General features: G+C 37.9%; 2 protein-coding genes across 2 annotated transcripts; both read left to right on the top strand.

Moving 5' to 3' along the window:
- Positions 1-603: 603 nt before the first annotated feature.
- LOC106919109 (alanine aminotransferase 2-like) lies at positions 604-4,808 on the top strand. Its single transcript, XM_088005056.1, has 11 exons — positions 604-761; positions 1,787-1,867; positions 1,957-2,065; positions 2,146-2,282; positions 2,367-2,610; positions 2,757-2,836; positions 2,920-3,056; positions 3,512-3,670; positions 3,919-4,090; positions 4,196-4,308; positions 4,553-4,808. The coding sequence occupies exons 1-11, from the start codon at positions 663-665 to the stop codon at positions 4,641-4,643; spliced, it is 1,422 nt and encodes a 473-aa protein (XP_087861182.1). The 5' UTR covers positions 604-662; the 3' UTR covers positions 4,644-4,808.
- A 114-nt stretch (positions 4,809-4,922) lies between these two features.
- Positions 4,923-10,654, top strand: LOC106919110 (alanine aminotransferase 2-like). The gene is made up of 11 exons (XM_014989290.2): positions 4,923-5,605; positions 6,284-6,373; positions 6,467-6,575; positions 7,268-7,404; positions 7,486-7,729; positions 8,185-8,264; positions 8,361-8,497; positions 9,142-9,307; positions 9,697-9,852; positions 9,950-10,062; positions 10,297-10,654. Exons 1-11 carry the CDS (start codon positions 5,507-5,509, stop codon positions 10,385-10,387), a joined length of 1,422 nt encoding a protein of 473 aa, XP_014844776.2. The 5' UTR covers positions 4,923-5,506; the 3' UTR covers positions 10,388-10,654.
- The last annotated feature ends 9,462 nt before the right edge of the window (positions 10,655-20,116 follow it).

Below are 20,116 nucleotides of genomic sequence, written 5' to 3'. Positions count from 1 at the left end.
GTTCTCAAACTCATCCTGTAAAGATTAAAAAAAATAAATACATGAAAATAATGGGCTTACCGCTTTTATTTACCTCACTAAAAACCCATTTATAAATTTTAAATTTATTCATTTTGTCCTTTTATTGTCTCGTACTACAAAAAGACAAAAGTTATGGTAATTATTTTTGGACACATGTTGAACAAAGGGGCTGAAATATATCTAACACATATCTAATAAATGACTGAAACATCAGCAAAGAGTTAAAAAACAACAACATTTAGATTCACACTGTAAAAGTAAAAGGAATTGATTGCAAAATTGAAGATTCTTTGTCTTTTGTTGAGAAGAAACTAAAATACATGAAAGAGCCAGAGTGAAGAACTATAGGATTTGCTAGGAGCCTCTGTATGAATCTGTCAAATTTGTGACAAAGTGAACAACTGATTAATAAAATTCAACAAAGAAATAAAACTTTAATGTTTTACATAAGCTTTATAAAAATCAGTTTTATGAAATTGTATTAAAATATGCAATTAAATAAAATTCTTTCAATTATGGGTTTTACAAAGCAAAAAACATATTGGTCTGGATAAACAACAAGAGGTTCTGCCTTCCTGAGCACCCGCCTCCTTCCCGACCCGCTTGGCGTGTCGCCCTGTTCCTCAGTCAGATGAACCGAGATGAGCTCCATGAAGGCTGTGAACCCGAGGGTCCTGGGGATCAGAGACCCTGTGAGCCTGCAGAGCCTGGCTGCACGGATCACTGAGCAGATCGCACAGGTGAGTTATTAGCAGCTCCAAAAAGGTCCTGATAAACCCTGACCATTACAGCTCTAACCCTGACTTAATGAAGCACAGAAAAAATACCTGCATACCCTACAACAGAATAAAATATTGAACAGTGTAGAAGAAATGTATAACAACTGTAGGCGTATGAGGTAAAAACTGAATATGTAGGTTGCATCATTCATTGACCAAAGTTTATAGAGAGGTGAAAGTTAAACTGGAGCCATAACTGTTTGAAAAGGCTCTTTGTCTGATAGCTTCATGGTTAAACTTTAATCAAACCACCATCTTGAAGGTTCATGCTTAACATCAACACTTTATAGAGGACAAAAGCACACTCAGCTGTTTATGCAGTTACATGTTTCTTCATAATGGAGGGCTTATTTTTTTCTTCGAAGGAAACCAAACACAGCATATCAGTCAGTGTTATTTCGTAAGCTCAGATCTTCATAGATTTTTATCTGTACACATTTTAAATGGCTCATTTAACTTGCTCTGTAGATAGTTAACGGAGTTAACTGAGATTAACCTGCATACTACTGAATAATCGGAGTCTCCATTTTGAAATGTATTCCTCACTGTTTTAAGGCTTTAATTTGTAGGTTCCACATCTTTCCTTGTGTGGTTCAGGCTTCAGAAGATTGTAAATATAGAAACTTTCATTAGCCTACCATTTGAAGTCCTTTCAAAACACAGAGAACATTAAAGTCTGCTTGGTCATAATCCTCCAAGGACAGCAATTAAGATATGAATCTTGTTAGTTTATGGTCTGACACAAAACCATAATATTATCAGAGTTCAGACAGGTGGAATAAATGCACATGAGATGTGACTGATTGTGATGTTTGATGTGTTGTGGAGTTGTGCAACTTGATTTCTTTCCTTCAAATTTTACCTAGATACTTTCAACCTGCATGTTCTGTTTTGATTTGATCCAGCCTAATCACATGGAGTTGCATGGTAGGGAACAGCATACACTGTCACAGTGTTTGTGAAAAGTTTGGCATGTTTCCTCTCAGGGTGAGCAGAAACCTTTTCAGAGGGTAATCGATGTCAGCTGTGGGGATCCCCACATGCCGCCCCTTTCGTTTGCTCGCCAGGTTGGTACTAAGCATTTAGTTTTTTAATGAGGTTCACAGTTTCCCTGAGTTTGTCTTTACAGCCTGTCACCTTCTGTTTGCTTTCTCAGGTCTTGGCAGTCTGTTTGTACCCCGAGCTCCTGAAGGAAAGCAGTTTTCCTGTGGATGTTCGTCAGAGGGCAGAGAAGCTGCTGGGTGCCTGTAATGGAGGCAGTGTTGGTAGGGTAAAATATATTTATCTCGTGTGATTTATTTCTAGCAGTTTCTGCTTTAAAAGTTGATCGATTTGACCATGGCAGGCTCCTACTCTGCCTCCTCCTGTGGGATACCCCAAATACAGAAATCTGTAGCTGAGTTCATCACAAGGAGAGACGGTGGTGTGGCTTCAGATCCAGAGGACATCATCTTCTCCAGCGGCTCACAGAAGACCTTAAAGGTATGACAGTTGGAACTGGAATAGGCAAGATACCTTATGGTGCAACTTTGAATGTTTCATTCTGTTATCTACGGCTGCCTTTAGCTGGTTCTGCACTTGCTGTCCAGTGGACAGGGACCCACTCAGACAGGTTTGCTGACCCCTCTCCCATGTCCACACACCCTGCCAATGTTGCTGGACGAGGTGGGGGTCAAACTGGTGCCATACCAACTGCTGGAAGAGCGAGGTTGGGCCATAGACCTGGAGGAGCTGCACCGAGCCCTGAAGGCCGCCAGGAGGCACTGTGAGCCCAGAGCTATTTACATCAGTAACCCAGGAAACCCCACAGGTAGACGTCTCAGAGTCCCGCCACCACCAGGCATTTTAGAACCAAAGTTATTCATCCTGCTGGGAGATTCACTTTAAAATGTGTAATTAACTTATTTCCCAAATTTTATTTCATTGAAGCAAATGATAAATATTTTGTTCTGTTAGGTCATGTACAAGACCTAAAAACCATAGAAGAAGTGATTCGTTTTGCTGCATCAGAGCGGCTCGTTCTGTTAGTTGAAGAGGTAAGTACACCCTGAACAGGCGAATTGTTTGTCTTACTAATAAAAATTTGGCTCTTTTCTTTCACCTTTTCGCATTATTGTAGGTGTATCAGGACAGTGTGTTTGGACAGGACAAGAAGTTTCTTTCATACAAAAAAGTCCTGTTTGAGATGGGAGCATCCTTCTCAGAGAGTGTGGAGATGGTGTCGTTCCATTCAATATCGGCAGGGACAATGGGAGAGTGAGTGTGACCAGTAGTTCAACAGGAACACGAATGCATTTTTGCTTAACTGACTTTATGGTTATTGAGAAAGTTTTTCCTTTAATCAGATAATAACACTCCACGCGTTCTCCTATGTTTTGTTTTAGTTTTTTTTATTTGATTAGTCAGTAAAGCTCCAGTTTGATAACTAATGAGTCAACTTTTGTACGGAGAAATAGTGAGTTTTTTATGAAAGTGTCAAAATTGGGATTGTGGAATGAAAAATAACTTTAAAACATCTAAGTGTCTATGTATGGTCTTGTATGTCTCTATGATGCCCTGTGCCCTGGACTTGAAAACTAAGGGGGTGGGGAAGTTCTGTTCTTTTACTTTAATTTACTTGTTTAGTAAATTATATTTATGGCTATTAATATAATATATCTGTCTTATCTTATATAGGTGGACCTTTTCTGACTTGTAATTCCTCTGTTTAGGTGTGGTTTGAGAGGAGGCTATATGGAGGTCATCAACATGGACCTGCTGGTCAAAAACTTTTTAACGAGCATGCAGGGTCCTTCCAGCCCTCCAGTTTTACCACAATTGGCATTGGAAATCATGGTCAATCCACCATCACCTGGTGATGCTTCATATGAGTATTTACTCAAGTAAGGAGAACACTTCAAAATATTTTAAAATACATATTTCTGAGGGTATGCACTGTTTGGACACATAAGACATATAAGATGTTCAGGTTGAATAGGAATCTCATTCATCACAGCTGGATTTGGAATAGACTGAGTGGAGTCAACACCATCTATAGGCTACTGAGAAATGAATGGAATATGCCTAAAACATGGGTGTGCTTTCTCTTCTATATGTATCTTTGTTTCTTGACATCTTTGCTTTATTCATTAAAGGAAATTCTTCAGAAAGTGGAAACTCTTGCCCAAAACGCTCAACGAGCATGTGAGTTTCTAAATGCCGTTCCAGGAATGAGCTGCCAGCCGGCAATGGGCGGAGTCTTCCTTTATCCTCGTCTGCATTTACCTGCTGAAATCATACAAGAGGCTCAGGTCAGCTTCAAACAAAACAAAAAAAAGTTAAATATGCTACCCCCAGCCTTCCATACTTTTTTTTTTAGTAATACATCAATAATTTATAAGTCTGTTATATGACAGAGATCAGGGCTGTGGGCTGATGTTCTGTACTGTAAGAAGTTACTGGAGGAGGAAGGTGTTTGTTTGGGTCCAGGCTCTGAGAAAGGACATGACGATGAAAACTACCACATTAGGTGAGGACAGAATATTTCAGATGATTAGCATGTTTGTGTTAGACTTAAATGACTTGCATTATTAATTAACTCTAGTTTTCAAAGACCTTGTTAAATCTGGTTTCTGTTCTTCCAAAGTGTATTTTTCTTTTAAGTTCTATTTTTAACTAATAAACATATAAAAATATAGATTTCAGTCATGTGGAGTTTATCTATCTGATGTAAAACTAACATTTTCTAAATATTTCTTCTGTTTGTTTTGTAGACTCTGCATTTCAGCTCCCACTGCAGTCCTGGAGGACGTCCTGAAACGTCTTCGGTCTTTTCACCTGTGGATCCAGGACAGACATCACTGACAGAGATCCAAAGGATACAAACTCAGCAGAGGAAAAAAAAATCACCTAAACAAAAACCATCCTAAAATTGCTTTGACTTTTAAACCTGATAATCAATACTTGAACAGAGTGGAGACAAACCTAATTTTAATTAAAGCCTGCTGCACTGCAGGTCTTGCGGTTAAAGCTCACTGCTTCAGTGTTGTCTTTCTCTCTTTCCTGTCTCTCTCAGCCACCAACCAGATGCAGCAGACAACTGCTCATGCAACATAATAAAACATCTACAGGATGTTTCAATATGTTAACAGAGAGTTGTTCCTCCCTACAGTTGCCCTGTAATTAAACAGAATAGGGGGCTGGGAGTCTATACAACACCGAAACTTACTAAATCTCTCGTTTTCTCGAGTTGGTGTGTTAAACATTTATTATTTTAATCTTAACCTGAATGTCTTGGATTTGACAAATTGTAGAAAAAAGTGGAAAGCCTTGATTTGCCCTTCATAGTGAACTCATTTTATAAGAATTTTTGAAAATAAATTGGTATCAGTTATTGTTGAGCATTTGTATATTACAAAAAAATAAAAAATAAAATTAGAAAAAATATTTTAATCTGACAGTTTGAGTTAGTTTAATTTGCATGTGTATAAACATATCTAACATCATTTTATATAGCAGGTTTTTTTTGCATTAATTTACTATTTAAATTTTGCACCACCTCAACAGAAGCATCCACAAACACGCCAATTAATTAAGGTGTCAGGCTTTTTTTATGAGGTAGGTTTAAAATAGCAATGAATTGCTCAACCAGATCCACCTTCCTGAACACCCGCCTCCTGAGAGTGGTGCTGGGATCGTCGCCCTGATCGCCAGTCAGACGGACAGAGATGAGTTCTGTGCAGGAGGTAAACCCAAGGGTCCGGGGGATCAGAGACCCAGTGAACCTGCAGAGTCTGGCTGCACAGATCTCACAGCAGATTGCACAGGTGAGTCATTAGGCTACTACATAAACTTCTCATTTCCTGTTTAGCAAAACAATCAAAAAGTACTAAAATCTTACATTTCAAAATTATTTTTGGATTGATGTCTTATTTGTATCCTTGTAATAAAAATATTTAACATCAAATTACTGACTTTAGATTTTGAATATATTTAGCAGCTGTTTAGAGATCAACTTAGTAACTCCACTTTTGTAACTTCAGAAGCTCATGCTTCATAGGATTTGTGCAAAGCTGAAAAAAATAATCAGCTTCACATCATATTTCAAATACCACCTTAGTCAGTGTTCAGTGGTTGTTTGTAGACAGTGGCTGAAGTTGAACTGTGACCTAAAGCAGTCTGAAAAGCTGTTTAAGCAGCTTCCTGGTTAACCTTTAAATCAAGTCTTTGGCTTGAAGTTTGCTCTTTATTTTAGCTCTATAACTAGAGGACACTAATATGTGTGAATGCAGAATCCTCATGCCTCAGGCAGTTGAACACATTAACCATTAACAGTTGAACCTGACTTCTTAATAATTCTTGATCGCTTGAGAAATGATTGGTGCTTCTGCAATCTTGCTAGCAGAAGTTTGCCACACTGTAAGCTAACACATCACACAAATCGCATTTCAGTCGCTAAAACTTTACATGCAGTTACATATTTCCCCCCCTTTCTTCCCTCTCAGGGCGAGCAGAAAGCTTTTACAAAGGTAATTGATCTTAGCTCCTGTGATCCCCACCGGACAGGGTTGCCACCCATCTCCTTTGTTCGCCAGGTTAGTTTCAAAGATTCTCTTCTTGCTGATTTTCTTCTCTGCAGTCACTCATGGAGCATGCCTGACACTGCTGCCTCCTGCTTTCTTCCTCAGGTCTTATCACTGTGTTGTTACCCGGAGCTCCTCAAAGAAGACAGCTTTCCTCTGGACGTCAAACAGAAGACACAGAAGCTTCTGGAAGCCTGTAATGGAGGCAGCATTGGTGAGAACAGCAAAACAGATGAGGTTGGACTTTTACGCATAATCCTTCTTTCATTGTTCTAGGGTTTTTTTTCCTCAGAGTGAAGGGTACATAACTTACAACTGTAATGGGTTTCAAAAAATACATGCTTAGCAACTAAATTATTAGGAATACAGCAATTCTCTTGAAAATGATCCCTAATTGGTTTGGTTTTGAGCTTTGTCTCTCCATCCTCAAAGTCCTGGTTTAGTTTTGGTATTGACTTAGTCTTGGATTAGGTGGTTTTGACCACAGCTTTCTGTAGAGACGGAAAACTACAAAGGATGTCTCTGTATATTCCAGTTCACAACAGGGTTGAATCTTAGTTGTTTCTGCTTTCACATCCAAATAACTCCCTATAGTCAACTGTTTCAACTTTTTGTTAAGAAACAGCTCAAAACATTTTTGCCACATGATACAAATCTGCTATTTTCCTAAGTACATTGGGTTTTCCCTCAGTTCTGAGTATTAGTTAGTCTAATGAGTGGCAAAATTAAGTATATTCAATTTTTTGTGATTTAATTGAAAAAGAGAAATGGAAATGTGTAAATAATTAATGCCTCAAATTAATTTGGCAATAATGCCTGGAATGAGTCGACAAAACAGCCTTATTAGAGCAATATCTATAAAACGTTTAGACTTTTTTGCTCAAATGGCCAATTTTCCTACAACAGGTTCATATTCTTCCTCTACTGTTGGGTTACCTCCAATCCAAAGATCTGTTGCTGAGTTTCTCACAAGAAGAGATGGTGGGATAAATTCAAATCCAGAGGACATCATCTTCTCCTCGGGCTCACAGAAGACTTTGGCGGTATGGTAACTAGAGCTAGAAATGAGAGGTTACCTCATCTGATGACATGCTATGCTGGATTTTTGAAAATGTCTTATTTAGATGATGATACGTTCGCTGTCACGTGAGGATGGACAGACTGAGACTGGTGTGTTGGCCCCCCTGCCATGTCCACACACATTACCCATGCTGCTGGATGAAGTGGGGGTGAAACTGGTGCCCTACAGGCTGACGGAGGAGCGAGGATGGGCCGTAGACCTGGAAGAGCTGCACCGAGCCCTAATGACCGCTAGGAGGCAGTGTGATCCCAGAGCCATTTACATCAGTAACCCGGGAAACCCAACAGGTGCATAACACACATTTAAACTGTAGTGACAGCAAAATGAATAGAATTGCTAAGGCCTTCGTTTTAAAAAATTAAAGAGTGCAAAGTGTAAATTTGCAGAAATTAGAAATGTAGACATTATCCACAGAAAACCCTAAAATTTCTACCTTCAAAATAAAAAGTCCTTCAAAAAAGGCTCCACCAGGTTCTATTTGTTGGTTCTATTTGCTGCTTTTGGTTCAGTCATTGGATACATAATATTTAATATGTTTCTCATATCCAAGTGTTTATTTTGGTTAAATTAGACATCAACTCTGAACTAAATTATGTAACATTATAAAGTGTGTCTTTAATTCAAAATGAGACTGACACGTAGTCAAACAAGTTGAGGCAATCTAAAATCAGAATCTTGATTTGTTGGTAGAAACCTAATCTGTCAACAAAGACCAAGTAAATGTCTTTCATTGTTTTGTCAGGTCATGTGCAAGACAGAGAAACAATAGAAAAAATGATTCACTTCGCAGCATCGGAGCGACTTGTTTTGCTAGTTGAAGAAGTAAGTACATTCTGCACAGACAAATTTCTGTGATTATTATGTGCTTATTTCTACTTAAAATTCTTCCTTTCTTTCTGACTTGTTGCACCATTTTAGGTTTACCAGGACAGTGTGTTTGGACAGGACAAAGAGTTTCTCTCATATAAAAAGGTCCTGTTTGAGATGGGCGTTTCCTACTCAGAGACAGTGGAGATGGTGTCATTCCACTCAATATCGACAGCCACAATGGGAGAGTGAGCATCACAGCTATTATCTCAGGGGTCTGGACTGTAAATACACTTCTGTTTCGTCATGACTTACACAAAATATGACGCTTTTTATGACAGTTTTAAAGAAACAAGGGGCATTTCTATTAAAAGAGGTGTCGATCTAAGTAGTTTTTGAAATGTGAAAAATGCACTTCAAAACAGCCTATGATGTACCCATTTTATTGCAAAAATTATGCAAGAAACAAAAGAACAATTTTACACAAATTGAAGAATTTTTACATAAATTGAAAAATCTTGTTAGATAACAAAAATATTGTTATCTAAGCAATAATAATATTGCTTAGATAACAGAACCAGACTGGATTTCTGCAGTTCAAATAAGATTTCAGTGCAACTTCACTGTTTTTATCATAAAAAAGTAGCTTTGGTGTTTCCATTTTAGAAAACATACAGCACAAAATTTCTATAAACACAGATTTTTATAAAAACTAAACAGTAGTAATTTTTGAAGACTTTAACTGTTAACTCTGGGTTTTATTTATGTTTATTTATGTTTTATAGAATTACGTTTTTTTCCCCCTATTTATTATTCCCGTCTTCTTTCCCCATATTTTTACTGCTTCCTGAGATATTGTTGCTTCTGATATTGCTAATCCTGCACTGTCCAGGTGTGGTCTGAGAGGAGGCTATATGGAGTTAATCAACCTGGATCCAGCAGTGAAAAAGATTTTATTCCAATATCCATCCAGCGCTTCCATTTTACCACAGTTGGCGATTGAGATCATGGTCAATCCACCTGCACCTGGAGATGCTTCGTATGAAAAATACACACAGGTACAAAGACAAAAGCAAATTTACTGCTCCCTATAAAATAAATTGTCTTGAAAAATAAATTGCATCCACATTCAGTGAAAGTATGATCATAATCTTTTAATAATTAGATTTTTTCATGAGCGTAAAACAAGTTTCTCAAAACCTATGGTCTGTAATATTGGGGACTCCACTTTTGCCATGTTATATGTTGTCTACCATCTATAATCATATTTTGAGGTGGTAATGAAATACTATTGCCAGGCTGCGGTCAAAGCATAGCGAGATTAAGGTACCACAACACCTTTCTAACAGCAAACTTGTGAATCACTAAGCACCGGGAGCAGATAAGTTTGGACTTTCCTCCTTTCCTTGTTCGCTAGCATATGTAGAATAACATTTTTCTTGCACAGGAGATTCTTGTGAGAGCACAAACACTCTCCCAGAATGCAGGACGAGCATGCAAGCTTCTGAACGCCCTACCAGGGATGAGCTGCCAGCCGGCAATGGGAGGAGTCTTCCTATATCCTCGCCTGCATTTACCTGCTGAAATCATTGAAGAGGCTAAGGTAAACTGAAACTGACTAAAGGAATAAAAATGACATACTGGATGCCTTTCAAGGTTTATGACTTGGGATTTTAAAAATGTGTCCTGATTTATTTCAGATGTTACGACTGTCAGCAGATGTTCTGTACTGTCGGAGGTTACTGGAGGAAGAAGGTATTTGTTTGGGGCCTGGCTGTGAAAACGGACACAATGATGAAAACTTTCACATCAGGTAAGGAGACATGGAGATCTACTGTTTGTGCATAGATTACAAACATTGCATACTTTATAAATATTTTATTGACTAATTTCTTTTGTGATACATTTTAATGGAAGAGGTCAAATTAAAACATGTAATTTGTTTTTGTTCTTTTGATAACTAATGAGTCAGACATGACTAAAGTAGTTTGCTCCTCTCATGTATTTCTGTATATTTCTAAATGTCTCAATTTGTTTTTTCTCTCAGGCTTTGTGTTTTAGCGCCTCCTGCTGTCCTGGAGGATGTCCTGACGCATCTTTGTTCTTTTCACCGTCGTCTCCTCAACGGATCTGACTGATGAAATTTGAAGGATACAAAGAGAAAAAGAATCTTTTAAAACTTTTTGTGAAAAAAGGTTTCCAAAACTATGGAAACCATGGAATCCCAGCTATCAATATTTTCAGATACACATATTATGATAATGAGGTAATTATGTCATAGAATAAAATCAGCACTTTTGTCACTGCTGCATTTGTCTTGGGGAACAAATAAAATTGTCCACTTAGATTTACTTTTAAACAATAAATAAACACAACTTCAATTTTAAATTGTTGAAACGTATAATGGTTTTATTTTAAAAACGCTGAATGTAAATGCAAAATAAAAAAACAACAACAACCTATTGTTCTCCTGTGGGAGGAGACTCCAGGGCAAGACCTGCTTACGCTTGAGGAACGTTTTATCCCTTCTAGCTTGGAAACATCTCAAGGTCACCCAGGATGAGCCCCAGAGTGTCGCCAGGGGAATGTTTGGGTTTCCCCCCAGAACCTGTTACCCTTGTGACCCAATATTGGATATGCAGAAAACAGTGAATTGTTGGTTAGACAGAACATCTCTGCAGATAATGGCTTCAATGCATACAAAGCAAAAAAAGTTATCAAGTTACAAAGCAAAACTAAAAAAAAATGTAATAAATAAAATGAAGGTCCACTGACCACAGTGACCCCTTATGGTATACTGGAGCCCTCCATCAGGGCACCATCATCATGTGGGTGAACCTCAAAGGAGAGTCACTTGCTCCTCAGCACTGAAAAGTCTGTTGAAAGGATTTGGGCACTTAACAAAAATGTTTCCAGCGCCAATGAGCTTTTCTCTTGCTCTCAGTGGGTGTTTTTACTGCAGCAGGATTCCCCCAGCTCTAACGATTCAGGTCACTTCTGGGAAGATTGGTCAGGTACTCCCATTCAGGCTGATTGCCACAGTTCACCAGGACCTGTAAAGTAGCAGAAAAAATGTTTCTTAGTTAAGAAGGGCTTTGGCAAATAAAGAGGGCATTCGCTACTGGAAGTTTGAACTGAGCTGACAAAATGGCCTAGAACAGGGGTCAGCAATCCACAGCTCAATGGATCTTCCACAATGACTCTTAAAATAATAAGCTCTGTTTTTCATGGAACACATGCATTGAATTTCCACCACAAAAACATCCAGAATTGCAATAGTTCCTGTTTTCAAATCTATATTTTTGTCATTAGGTTGAAAACTGTGTTTGTACTATATTTTTCATAAAAATCAACGTCCCACAGAAGAAGCTTTGTCCAAAATGTACTGTAAATAAAATGGTAGCTATTCAAGAATGACAGCACATTTCCTACAGTAGATTTTCATCAAAATTATAAGCTGTATTTTTTTTTTTTTTCTTTTTTGGGGGGGAAGACAGGTTGTGTAACTTTTGCAGCTCTAAACACGTTTTATAAAGTTTAACTACATGAGCAAAAATTTGTAAAGGTTTCAGTGATGTTATGTGTCGTGTTCACCACCAGATGTCACTGTAAACTTGGATTTTCGCCAAGCAGATTTCACAGAAGCTGGAGTTTTACTAATGAGGCATCATAAAAACAGGTTTGTGTCTACTTCATGTCCATCCACAAAACAGGGCGATTATTATACAAGTTCATATGACTTTGTTGTATTAAAAACGTCAAATGCATGTATTTTTGAATCATATGTTTTAATTACTAAGCATGCAAGCAAGACTCAACAATGCAAAAGGCTAAAGTGACTGAATTAGAAAGCGGAGTTGGCTTTGTTTCAGTCCGGAGGGTCTGGAGTCCTGGAGCCCAGCCCAGTGAGTGAATAAGTGAATTTCAGATCACAGGCCATCGGCTGCTTGCTCATTACTGAACGATGCATTAAATCCTCAGCTGTAAATAATGTGATCGCTGCTGTGCAGGGCTCAGGGCAATCCACAGGAAGTAGGGTCCATTCTTTCTCTTGCTCCTCTTTATCATTCATCACTATCCTCTCACCGTGAATGGAGTTCAGATTTGCAAATGCTACCTAATTATTCCACTCCAGTAGCTCTGGGAAAATGAGTGAGAGAGGTAATCATTCCTCAAAAGCAAAGCCCAACAATTCCCACTTCCCCCACCTTTTTCCACACCGCCTGAGCTCAGGCAGCCACAGACGAGGCTGAAGGAAACCACAGCAAAACCTCAGAGACTCTACATTAACGCACAATCAGCAGATTCACACAACAGACAAAACAAGGTACTAAATAAACAGCTTAAATTTCCATATCTTCTCGTTGCAGAGAGCTGTTAATGTGAATAAATTATGAGTTTAATAAATGTCTGCACTTCTGTCATTAAATCATTAGGCTCTTTCACAAAACACTTCAATCTAGGGCTAAGAGCCCTTTTCACCGTCTCATTGAGCTTTCTGCAATAACATAGGAGGTTCCATCTAAAGCAGTCTTTGGGCAAAAAGCCAGGTACATGCTGGGCAGCTCACCAGTACATCCCAGGGTAACACAGAGACACACAGGAAAGACACACATGATTAAAAACGAGCTCACACTTGAACCTAAGAGCAACTTGGAGAAGCCATTTAACCAAACCCTGATGTTTATGGAGTATGGGAGGAAGCAAGGAGAAACCTGATGCATGGAAAGAGACAACATGCAAACTTCATGCAAAAAGGTTGAGGCTGGGATTTGAACTTGTAACTTTCTGTCACTAGGAAACAGTGCTATCAACTTCACCACCATGGAGCCCATAACCAAGACTACAGAAATAAAAAAATAAGATAAAGATAAGCAGCAATCCTGACTGATAATTTACAATTGTAACCAGAAGTTTACATACTCTGAACAAAAAGACACATTTTTCTTTCTTTAAATCAGACCAAACTCTCCTTTCTGTATAGTTAGAATTACCAACGTTATTTCTATTTGCTAGGTGCCACAATAATAAGAGAATATGGCAGAAATTCAGGTAACGGTTTTATCACATGACAAAATCAGGTTTTCTCAAATCCATAAAGAAGAAATGAAAAGTGCTTATCTCCTCCCAGAAGCACAATTATTAACAAAGGCTCGGTGGATAAAAATAATAAACATAAATAATAAATAAGTGGCCTGTGTGGTCAAGTGTGGCAGCATCTAATATTAATGGAGCAATCTCAAAATCTTCAACAATAAGTATACAAAGCTATTAAAACTCTGCAAAGCAGAGACAACTTGCACTTAGCATTTAATTACATTTGGGCAGTCTTTAGGCACACAGAGGAAACCCAGACTGAGGTAACAATTAGCAGCATGGAGACACCGGGGTAATTTGGCTTGATACAAGAACATCTGTGTTTCTTTGAGCCTGACATGAAGAGGAACACCGAACAGAATAGATCTCAGACAGGAAATGAAACAATGAAAATGAAGGAGCCTGACAGGATCAGTTTTGCACAACCGTTCAAAAAGAATAGCAATGATCAATGATGGAAATGATTATCAGTTTTACTCACATTTTATCTTTTGTCATTATTGTGTTTTAGAGCCAGCGTCCAAAAGAGACTGATAAGAGACTTCTTCTTTGTGTACCATTGTTGCTATGAAACAACCATCATTTGGATCCCACTTAATTTTGCCTTATGTGCTTCGTCTGGTTTCATAAATGCAATTCGATCCTCATGCTAATCCAATCTCCATCACAACTGCCTGCCTGTTTATTTGGCCATCTGCCTGCTAATCAGAATCCTTTTATTTCCACAGCTGGGAGGCATTCATGTACTACAGCTCTTATTGTACACCTTAATGTAAACATGATGTGCTGAAGGTGACGAGGATCAGACTTAAATCGGGGACAGGTTTTTGTCCTGCAGGCAGCACACAAGCTGTCTGGATGTTCACTGAGGAGACCCAGCAGGATGAACTGCTTGTTTTCTACTTTCTCTTGCAAGAGAATGTTTTTTAATCAATCTCACAAGAGCAGACAGATGAAAGGAGTTTTGATCCTTAGTGTCATAGATTTGCACCGGCTCAATCACAATTTGAAGCAGAAAGACAATAAGACAAAAATCGGTAAAAGCTGTCCTGCGGGTGAGTAACAAGGCTGGATTTACAGTGAGGATGAAAGTTGAGGCAGAGTAAGGTGGAAACAGCAAAGGTTAATTCTTCAAACAAAGCATCAGGAAATACCTTTTACCAAATACAAGCACATTTGCATTTAATTTTTATAAATATTTTTGTTTTATCCTTACACCATAACACCATTATGAAACACCACAAAAAATGAAACAGAAACAATCCATGAACAATTTCCCCCCCACACTCTTCCATGGCTTCTGCCGGAACCTATATAAATGATGTCCAAAGCCTGAGGGAAGTATTTGTCCAAACACCCTGCAGAGGACACGGAAAATACAGGTGAGTCGGTTCATCTTAGCACCTCCACACTTAACAGATTACATACAAACATTTGCTCAGGTTTTACAAACCAGTAGCTCCTTGCTCTGAGTAACAATTATCCTCCCTTCACAGGCAACAGTGTTTGTCTATACTTTACACTTGTTCCTATGCAAATAGCCAATAATGAATAAATGAGTTAGTGAAACTGCTTATGTAGGATAAAGAGTGAGATGAACAGCTGGATTAGGAGCTAGAGTAGACAAAGGTAATGCGAGTGTTACACCGGTCTGTCGCGGTGATGAAGGAGCTCAGCCGAAAAGCTCTCTATTTAATGGATCATTCGTCTGTGCTTATACGGCATTTACCCTCGGGCACACACAGAATGTATTGGAAAGACGATCTGTTGCTTGTGGGTCAGAAATGCCTTGGGATCCCCCAGAATGAGTGTTGCTAGGGAGAGGGATGTTTGTGTTTCCCTCCAGGTCTTGTTAACTCCATGGTGGATAGACGGATGGAAGGAAGGATCATCCATTGTCCGTATCACTTCACCACATCCAGACAGATTTCCAGGGTTTGTTGCCACAAAACAGTGCAGGTCAGATATTAACCATCTTCAGAGCAATATAAAACCAGAAATATTTTAATGATAAAGTTCACAACAAAATTCCATCTGAATGCTGTGTGATGACCATGATGAAGCAAAGCTATTGTAAACACAATAAAAACACTTTACATATAAAAGATAGAAACAGGAAATGGTGCTTGGATAGAACCAGCACCAGGCTGGTTAATGTCAAAATGTGACGTCAACAAGAACATATTCTACAAACAGTTTGTCACAGGATGAAATCACAGACAATTCATGGAGCAGAGCAGTGGATGAAGGATCAGAAATAAAGAAATTGAGAATTTAAGATTTGCAAAACTGTGGGGAAAAAAAACCAAAACATGAACTTGGCAAGAAAGAATAAGAGATCTTGATTCAAGATTGACCAAACTTGACCTTTCTCTGCCTTTTCCTCTCCGACTCTGTGACTCTGCAGCAGGATCATTAAACTATTCCTCACAAACCACTGCACTAATCAACTCTTTATGTGGCTTTCTGTTGCACAATCTATAATTTAATACCACCAGGATGATAAGCAGGAAACATCAGCGCGGCTCTGAGGCCAAAGAAGATCCATCAGCAGCAGCAACGTGAGTCATACTGTGTTGTTTGTTAATATCTCTGAGACATAATTGGCTCTTTATGGATTCACGTTGAGGACAGATGACGGCGGAAGCTTTGAAATGCCACAGAACTGCAGAGCTGTCACTCGGGTTCAGCCGAGTGTCGTGCACTGCTTCTCAGAAGTGATGCTTGACAATAAGCGTTGCCATGGATACCCACCCTGCATGCTTTTCTCCAATCTCTTCCTGTTCTACAGCAAGTTTTTTTTTCCCTATAAGAGACCTCAGCAGACACCCATTTCTACGAGGCTCGCTGTGTGTGTCTGTTTTCCATGTGGATCAGACTCGGCTCTGTAGGCTGTAAACTTGTTTCCTTTAGCTGCCGAGAGCCAGCAGGTGCTGCCGGGGGGGGGTGAGGAGAGCCGGCTGAAGGGCAGCGGGGGAATTGGTGGAGCTTTGGCAGGTACATCTGCTCCCAGTGGCCTCCACTGGGATGAGCGACAATAAAAAAAAGAGCATGTTGCAGGCCCAGGTCAGGGGTCGGACAGTTAGCATGCTGTTCCCAGAGCATGCAGGGTTCTGTAGTCTCATTACTATCAGAGAAGAGAGGAAAACATGTTCAGATGAAAGCAAAGTCAAACCCTGGTCTTATTTGAGGTTCAGGTTTTTCATAAATTAACTAAAAGAGTTTGATTTATATATTTTTTAACTAGTACATACAAACAAGAAAATTTTATTCATAATTACTTCTATATTGATATATGTTATACTTAATGTCCCAATATGGATCTTTTTTCTTATTTTTTGGTCTGGATCATGAAAGAATAGACATAATTTAATCACAAATGATAGTTAATACTTCAGCAAAGTTAATTAAATCAATGCATTATGAAAAATTTAATGATTTTCTCAACCATTTAAGAAAGTTAAACTCATGTATTGTATAGATTGATTACAAATAGAGTAAACATATTCCAATCCTTTATTTCGGGTAATTTTTATTATAATGGTTTCCAAACAATGAAAATCCAAAATTAGTTGGCTCAGAAGATTAAAATATTACATAACACCAATTTTGAAAAAAAGCTTTTTTATTATATAAATGCTTTGAGCTATATATGGCCTACACAATCATGTCCAGAATACAGTCATTAAAATCCTCCATAAGAAGGATAAGCCACAAAAGATAATTGCCAAAGAAGATGACTATTCACAAGCATATTCATAAAATTGAGTGGAAGGAAAGCGTGTGGTAGGAAAAGGCTCACTGAGAGCCAGCAGAGCCACAGACTTGCAAGGATTGTCAAACAAAATCAATTCATGAATTTGGAGGACTTTCACAAGGAGTGCAGACATGAGTGTCAGAAGCATATTACCTGGGTGAAGGAACTGTTGCTAAGTTGACTTGGTACCTGGTCACAATGCCAAAGGTACCAAAAGCTGATCCAACGACCATCGTGTTATTGTGTTGCTGTGTTTGATTGGCAAGCAAACTGACCTGACCTGAACCCCAGAATCTAAGTGTTGTCCAAAGGAATATGCGAGATGCCAAACCCAACAACGTAGATGAACGGAAATATTCTGTCAAAGCAACCTGAGCTTCTGTTTCACCTCAGAAAAACCATAGAATAGTCATAATTATCAAAATTACAGAAAACAAGGGTTTGACATACATCGCTCTATGTTTAATGAGCACAGAGTGATATATGGTGTACTATTATATTTCAAAACTTGGTTTCTTTGACATGCTGTAAAAAATCCCACAAAGTTTCTGTGATTTCTCTGACTCACCACTAACGTTCCAGATGTTGCAGTCTCTTGTATCCAGTTTTCTTGACAGTGACAGATATTTTGTGCCTTTAGAGGTTTTTGCAGGTCTGTTTTTATATGCCGCTGCAACACGGGGTTTAACTCAGATAAAATGTGTATGTCAACTTGTCACTTGACACACAGATACAGTCCTCTGTAAACTCTCATCTTGCTCCTGCTGCTTTCATGGAGCATATATTACTGTTCTTTGTTCTCTGGTTTTTTTTTCCTAAATATTGTCCTAATGTCTCAGAGCTATGAGGCCAACATTAGAGCTACAGCTGCAATTAATTGTTGATTTCTTTATAAAATAAAAAGTACTCCTGGAATAGTGGGTATGTACTTTTTCTGTGTTTGTCTGCTTTATCTCAGTTGCCTCAGACTATGCTCATCAAATTAGATTATATTTAATTTGAATCAGTCCTACATATTTGATGGATTTTATTTCATGTTTCTGTTTATTGGATGTTTGTCTTGTGAAGTGTCTACAGATGTCATTTTTATAAATTACATGAGTGCATAAATTAACCAAGTTAAATTTACTGAAGCGTTAACATGTTTACTTTGATGGATCTCTGATAATTCTGCTGGTTTTGCTTCGGTGTCAGCAGAAAAAAACCGTCCAAAAATAATTGTTGGCCAACTTTATAAACATAGTACTTCATTTTTACTGATTCAGAAGTGTTTCTTTCTCCTCTACCAAAAAACTGTGTGTGCATGTCTCACATGACAAATCATACGTCACAGACGGGCAGAAAGAGAGGAGGAAATTATGGGATTTTTGAGAAAGGCTGTTTTTTTTTTTGTAGGTAATCCACTGTGTTTCACTGTTTGTCCAAGTTGTTTTGAGAAATGCACTTACAGTTTTGCAAATGTCAAGAAGGATTTGAGAAATGCACAAATGTGTAAATGTTTTGGCATCGCTAGTGCCTTTCACAAACAAAATCTGTCATTTTGGCAACGAAGGCCACTGCTTAGGCCTGTGTGTGAACTATTGTGAAAATGAGGAGTCTGAGTTGACAACTGTATCTAAGCAATCAAGAAGAACTGTAATTGTCATCAAAACTTCAGCCATGTTTTATAAAAGCCAGCGGATAAAAGTCATCAGGAAATACTCTGATGACTCGGTAAGCAGTAACAGTCCTCTGTTTGGTTTGAAACTATAACCTAGTTACTGACAAACTTCTGCAACTCATCTGAATGAAACATTTACGTTTTCAACTTCTGAATATTTCTAGAAAACATTCCCAAACCTGACCTGCCAAGTATTTTGGTTTCAAAACATTTAATGCAACTCTTGACAAAATGAAGACTAGCAATGAAATACTATTATATATAATACTATATATATATATATATATATATATATATATATATATATATATATATATATATATATATATATATATATATCTCAGTGAATCTTGAGAATAGAGACAAAATGGGTTTTAATTTTCCCATATTTGTTTTTTATTATTTCTCAACCTTATGTATGCAAATATGACAAATAATGTTTAGAAAATATGAAGATGCTAAGGTACAGGCTCCCAGTTGCGAATTTTTAAAAAAAAATTACATTTTTAATCGACCTGATCCAAAACTTTGTCATCACCATCTGACAAAAAGAAATCTAAAATGATTTTTAAAATACCCCATTAGTGATATTTTTACTCAATTTACAGACAAATGCTTCTCAAGAAATAAAATAAATATTATTTAAAACAAAAAACAAGAAAAAGTCCATCTGATGGAGTTGACAGTGCATGACGGAGTTGACACAGAACTGAAGGTGGTGATAAACTAGTGAGTAAAATGAAAAACTTGGTACATGTGAAGTAATGCAATTCATGTAAAATACATTAAAATGAATTAGTTGCACAATTAAGTGAGATTTGACAACAATTTCACTGAAAGAGTCAGAAAAACTCTGACGGAGTTGACATCTGACGGAGTTGACGAAATGCCAAACTACCTCAATTTATATGTTATTCTGAAGGAGGCCATATTGTAGCTCGTCAGGTCCATGAAGTCTTTACATTATACCAAAATTAAGCTTTTATTTCGCAAAATTTCATCAAAGTTTTGTAAATTGTTAGTTATGGAGTTGACACATCATGGTTGTGACAAACAACTTAGGAATAAAACAGAAGAAAAAACTAAAGAATAACTTAAGCTAACCGGAGCTAACTAGCCCTCCTAGCAAAGGAAGAGAAAAGACAACGTCATGGGGTCCTCAGAAGTTCTGGTGCCCCCCAATAATGCCTGATTTTTTTACATTCTTTTCATTTCTGACGGTGTTGACAAAAACTAAGGACAAATTTCAACGGAGTTGGAAAATATCTAAAAAATATTTTTAATTCAATTTATCGATACTTTTATAATTATTTATATGACTACTTATACTTAATTCTCATAATATATAATTTT

Source organism: Poecilia mexicana, unplaced genomic scaffold, assembly GCF_051168715.1.
Source record: "Poecilia mexicana isolate PSO_F unplaced genomic scaffold, ASM5116871v1 scaffold_4, whole genome shotgun sequence".
NCBI lineage: Eukaryota > Metazoa > Chordata > Actinopteri > Cyprinodontiformes > Poeciliidae > Poecilia > Poecilia mexicana.
The sequence above is the reverse complement of the archived record's forward strand: the minus strand, read 5'-3'. Positions and strand labels throughout refer to the sequence as shown.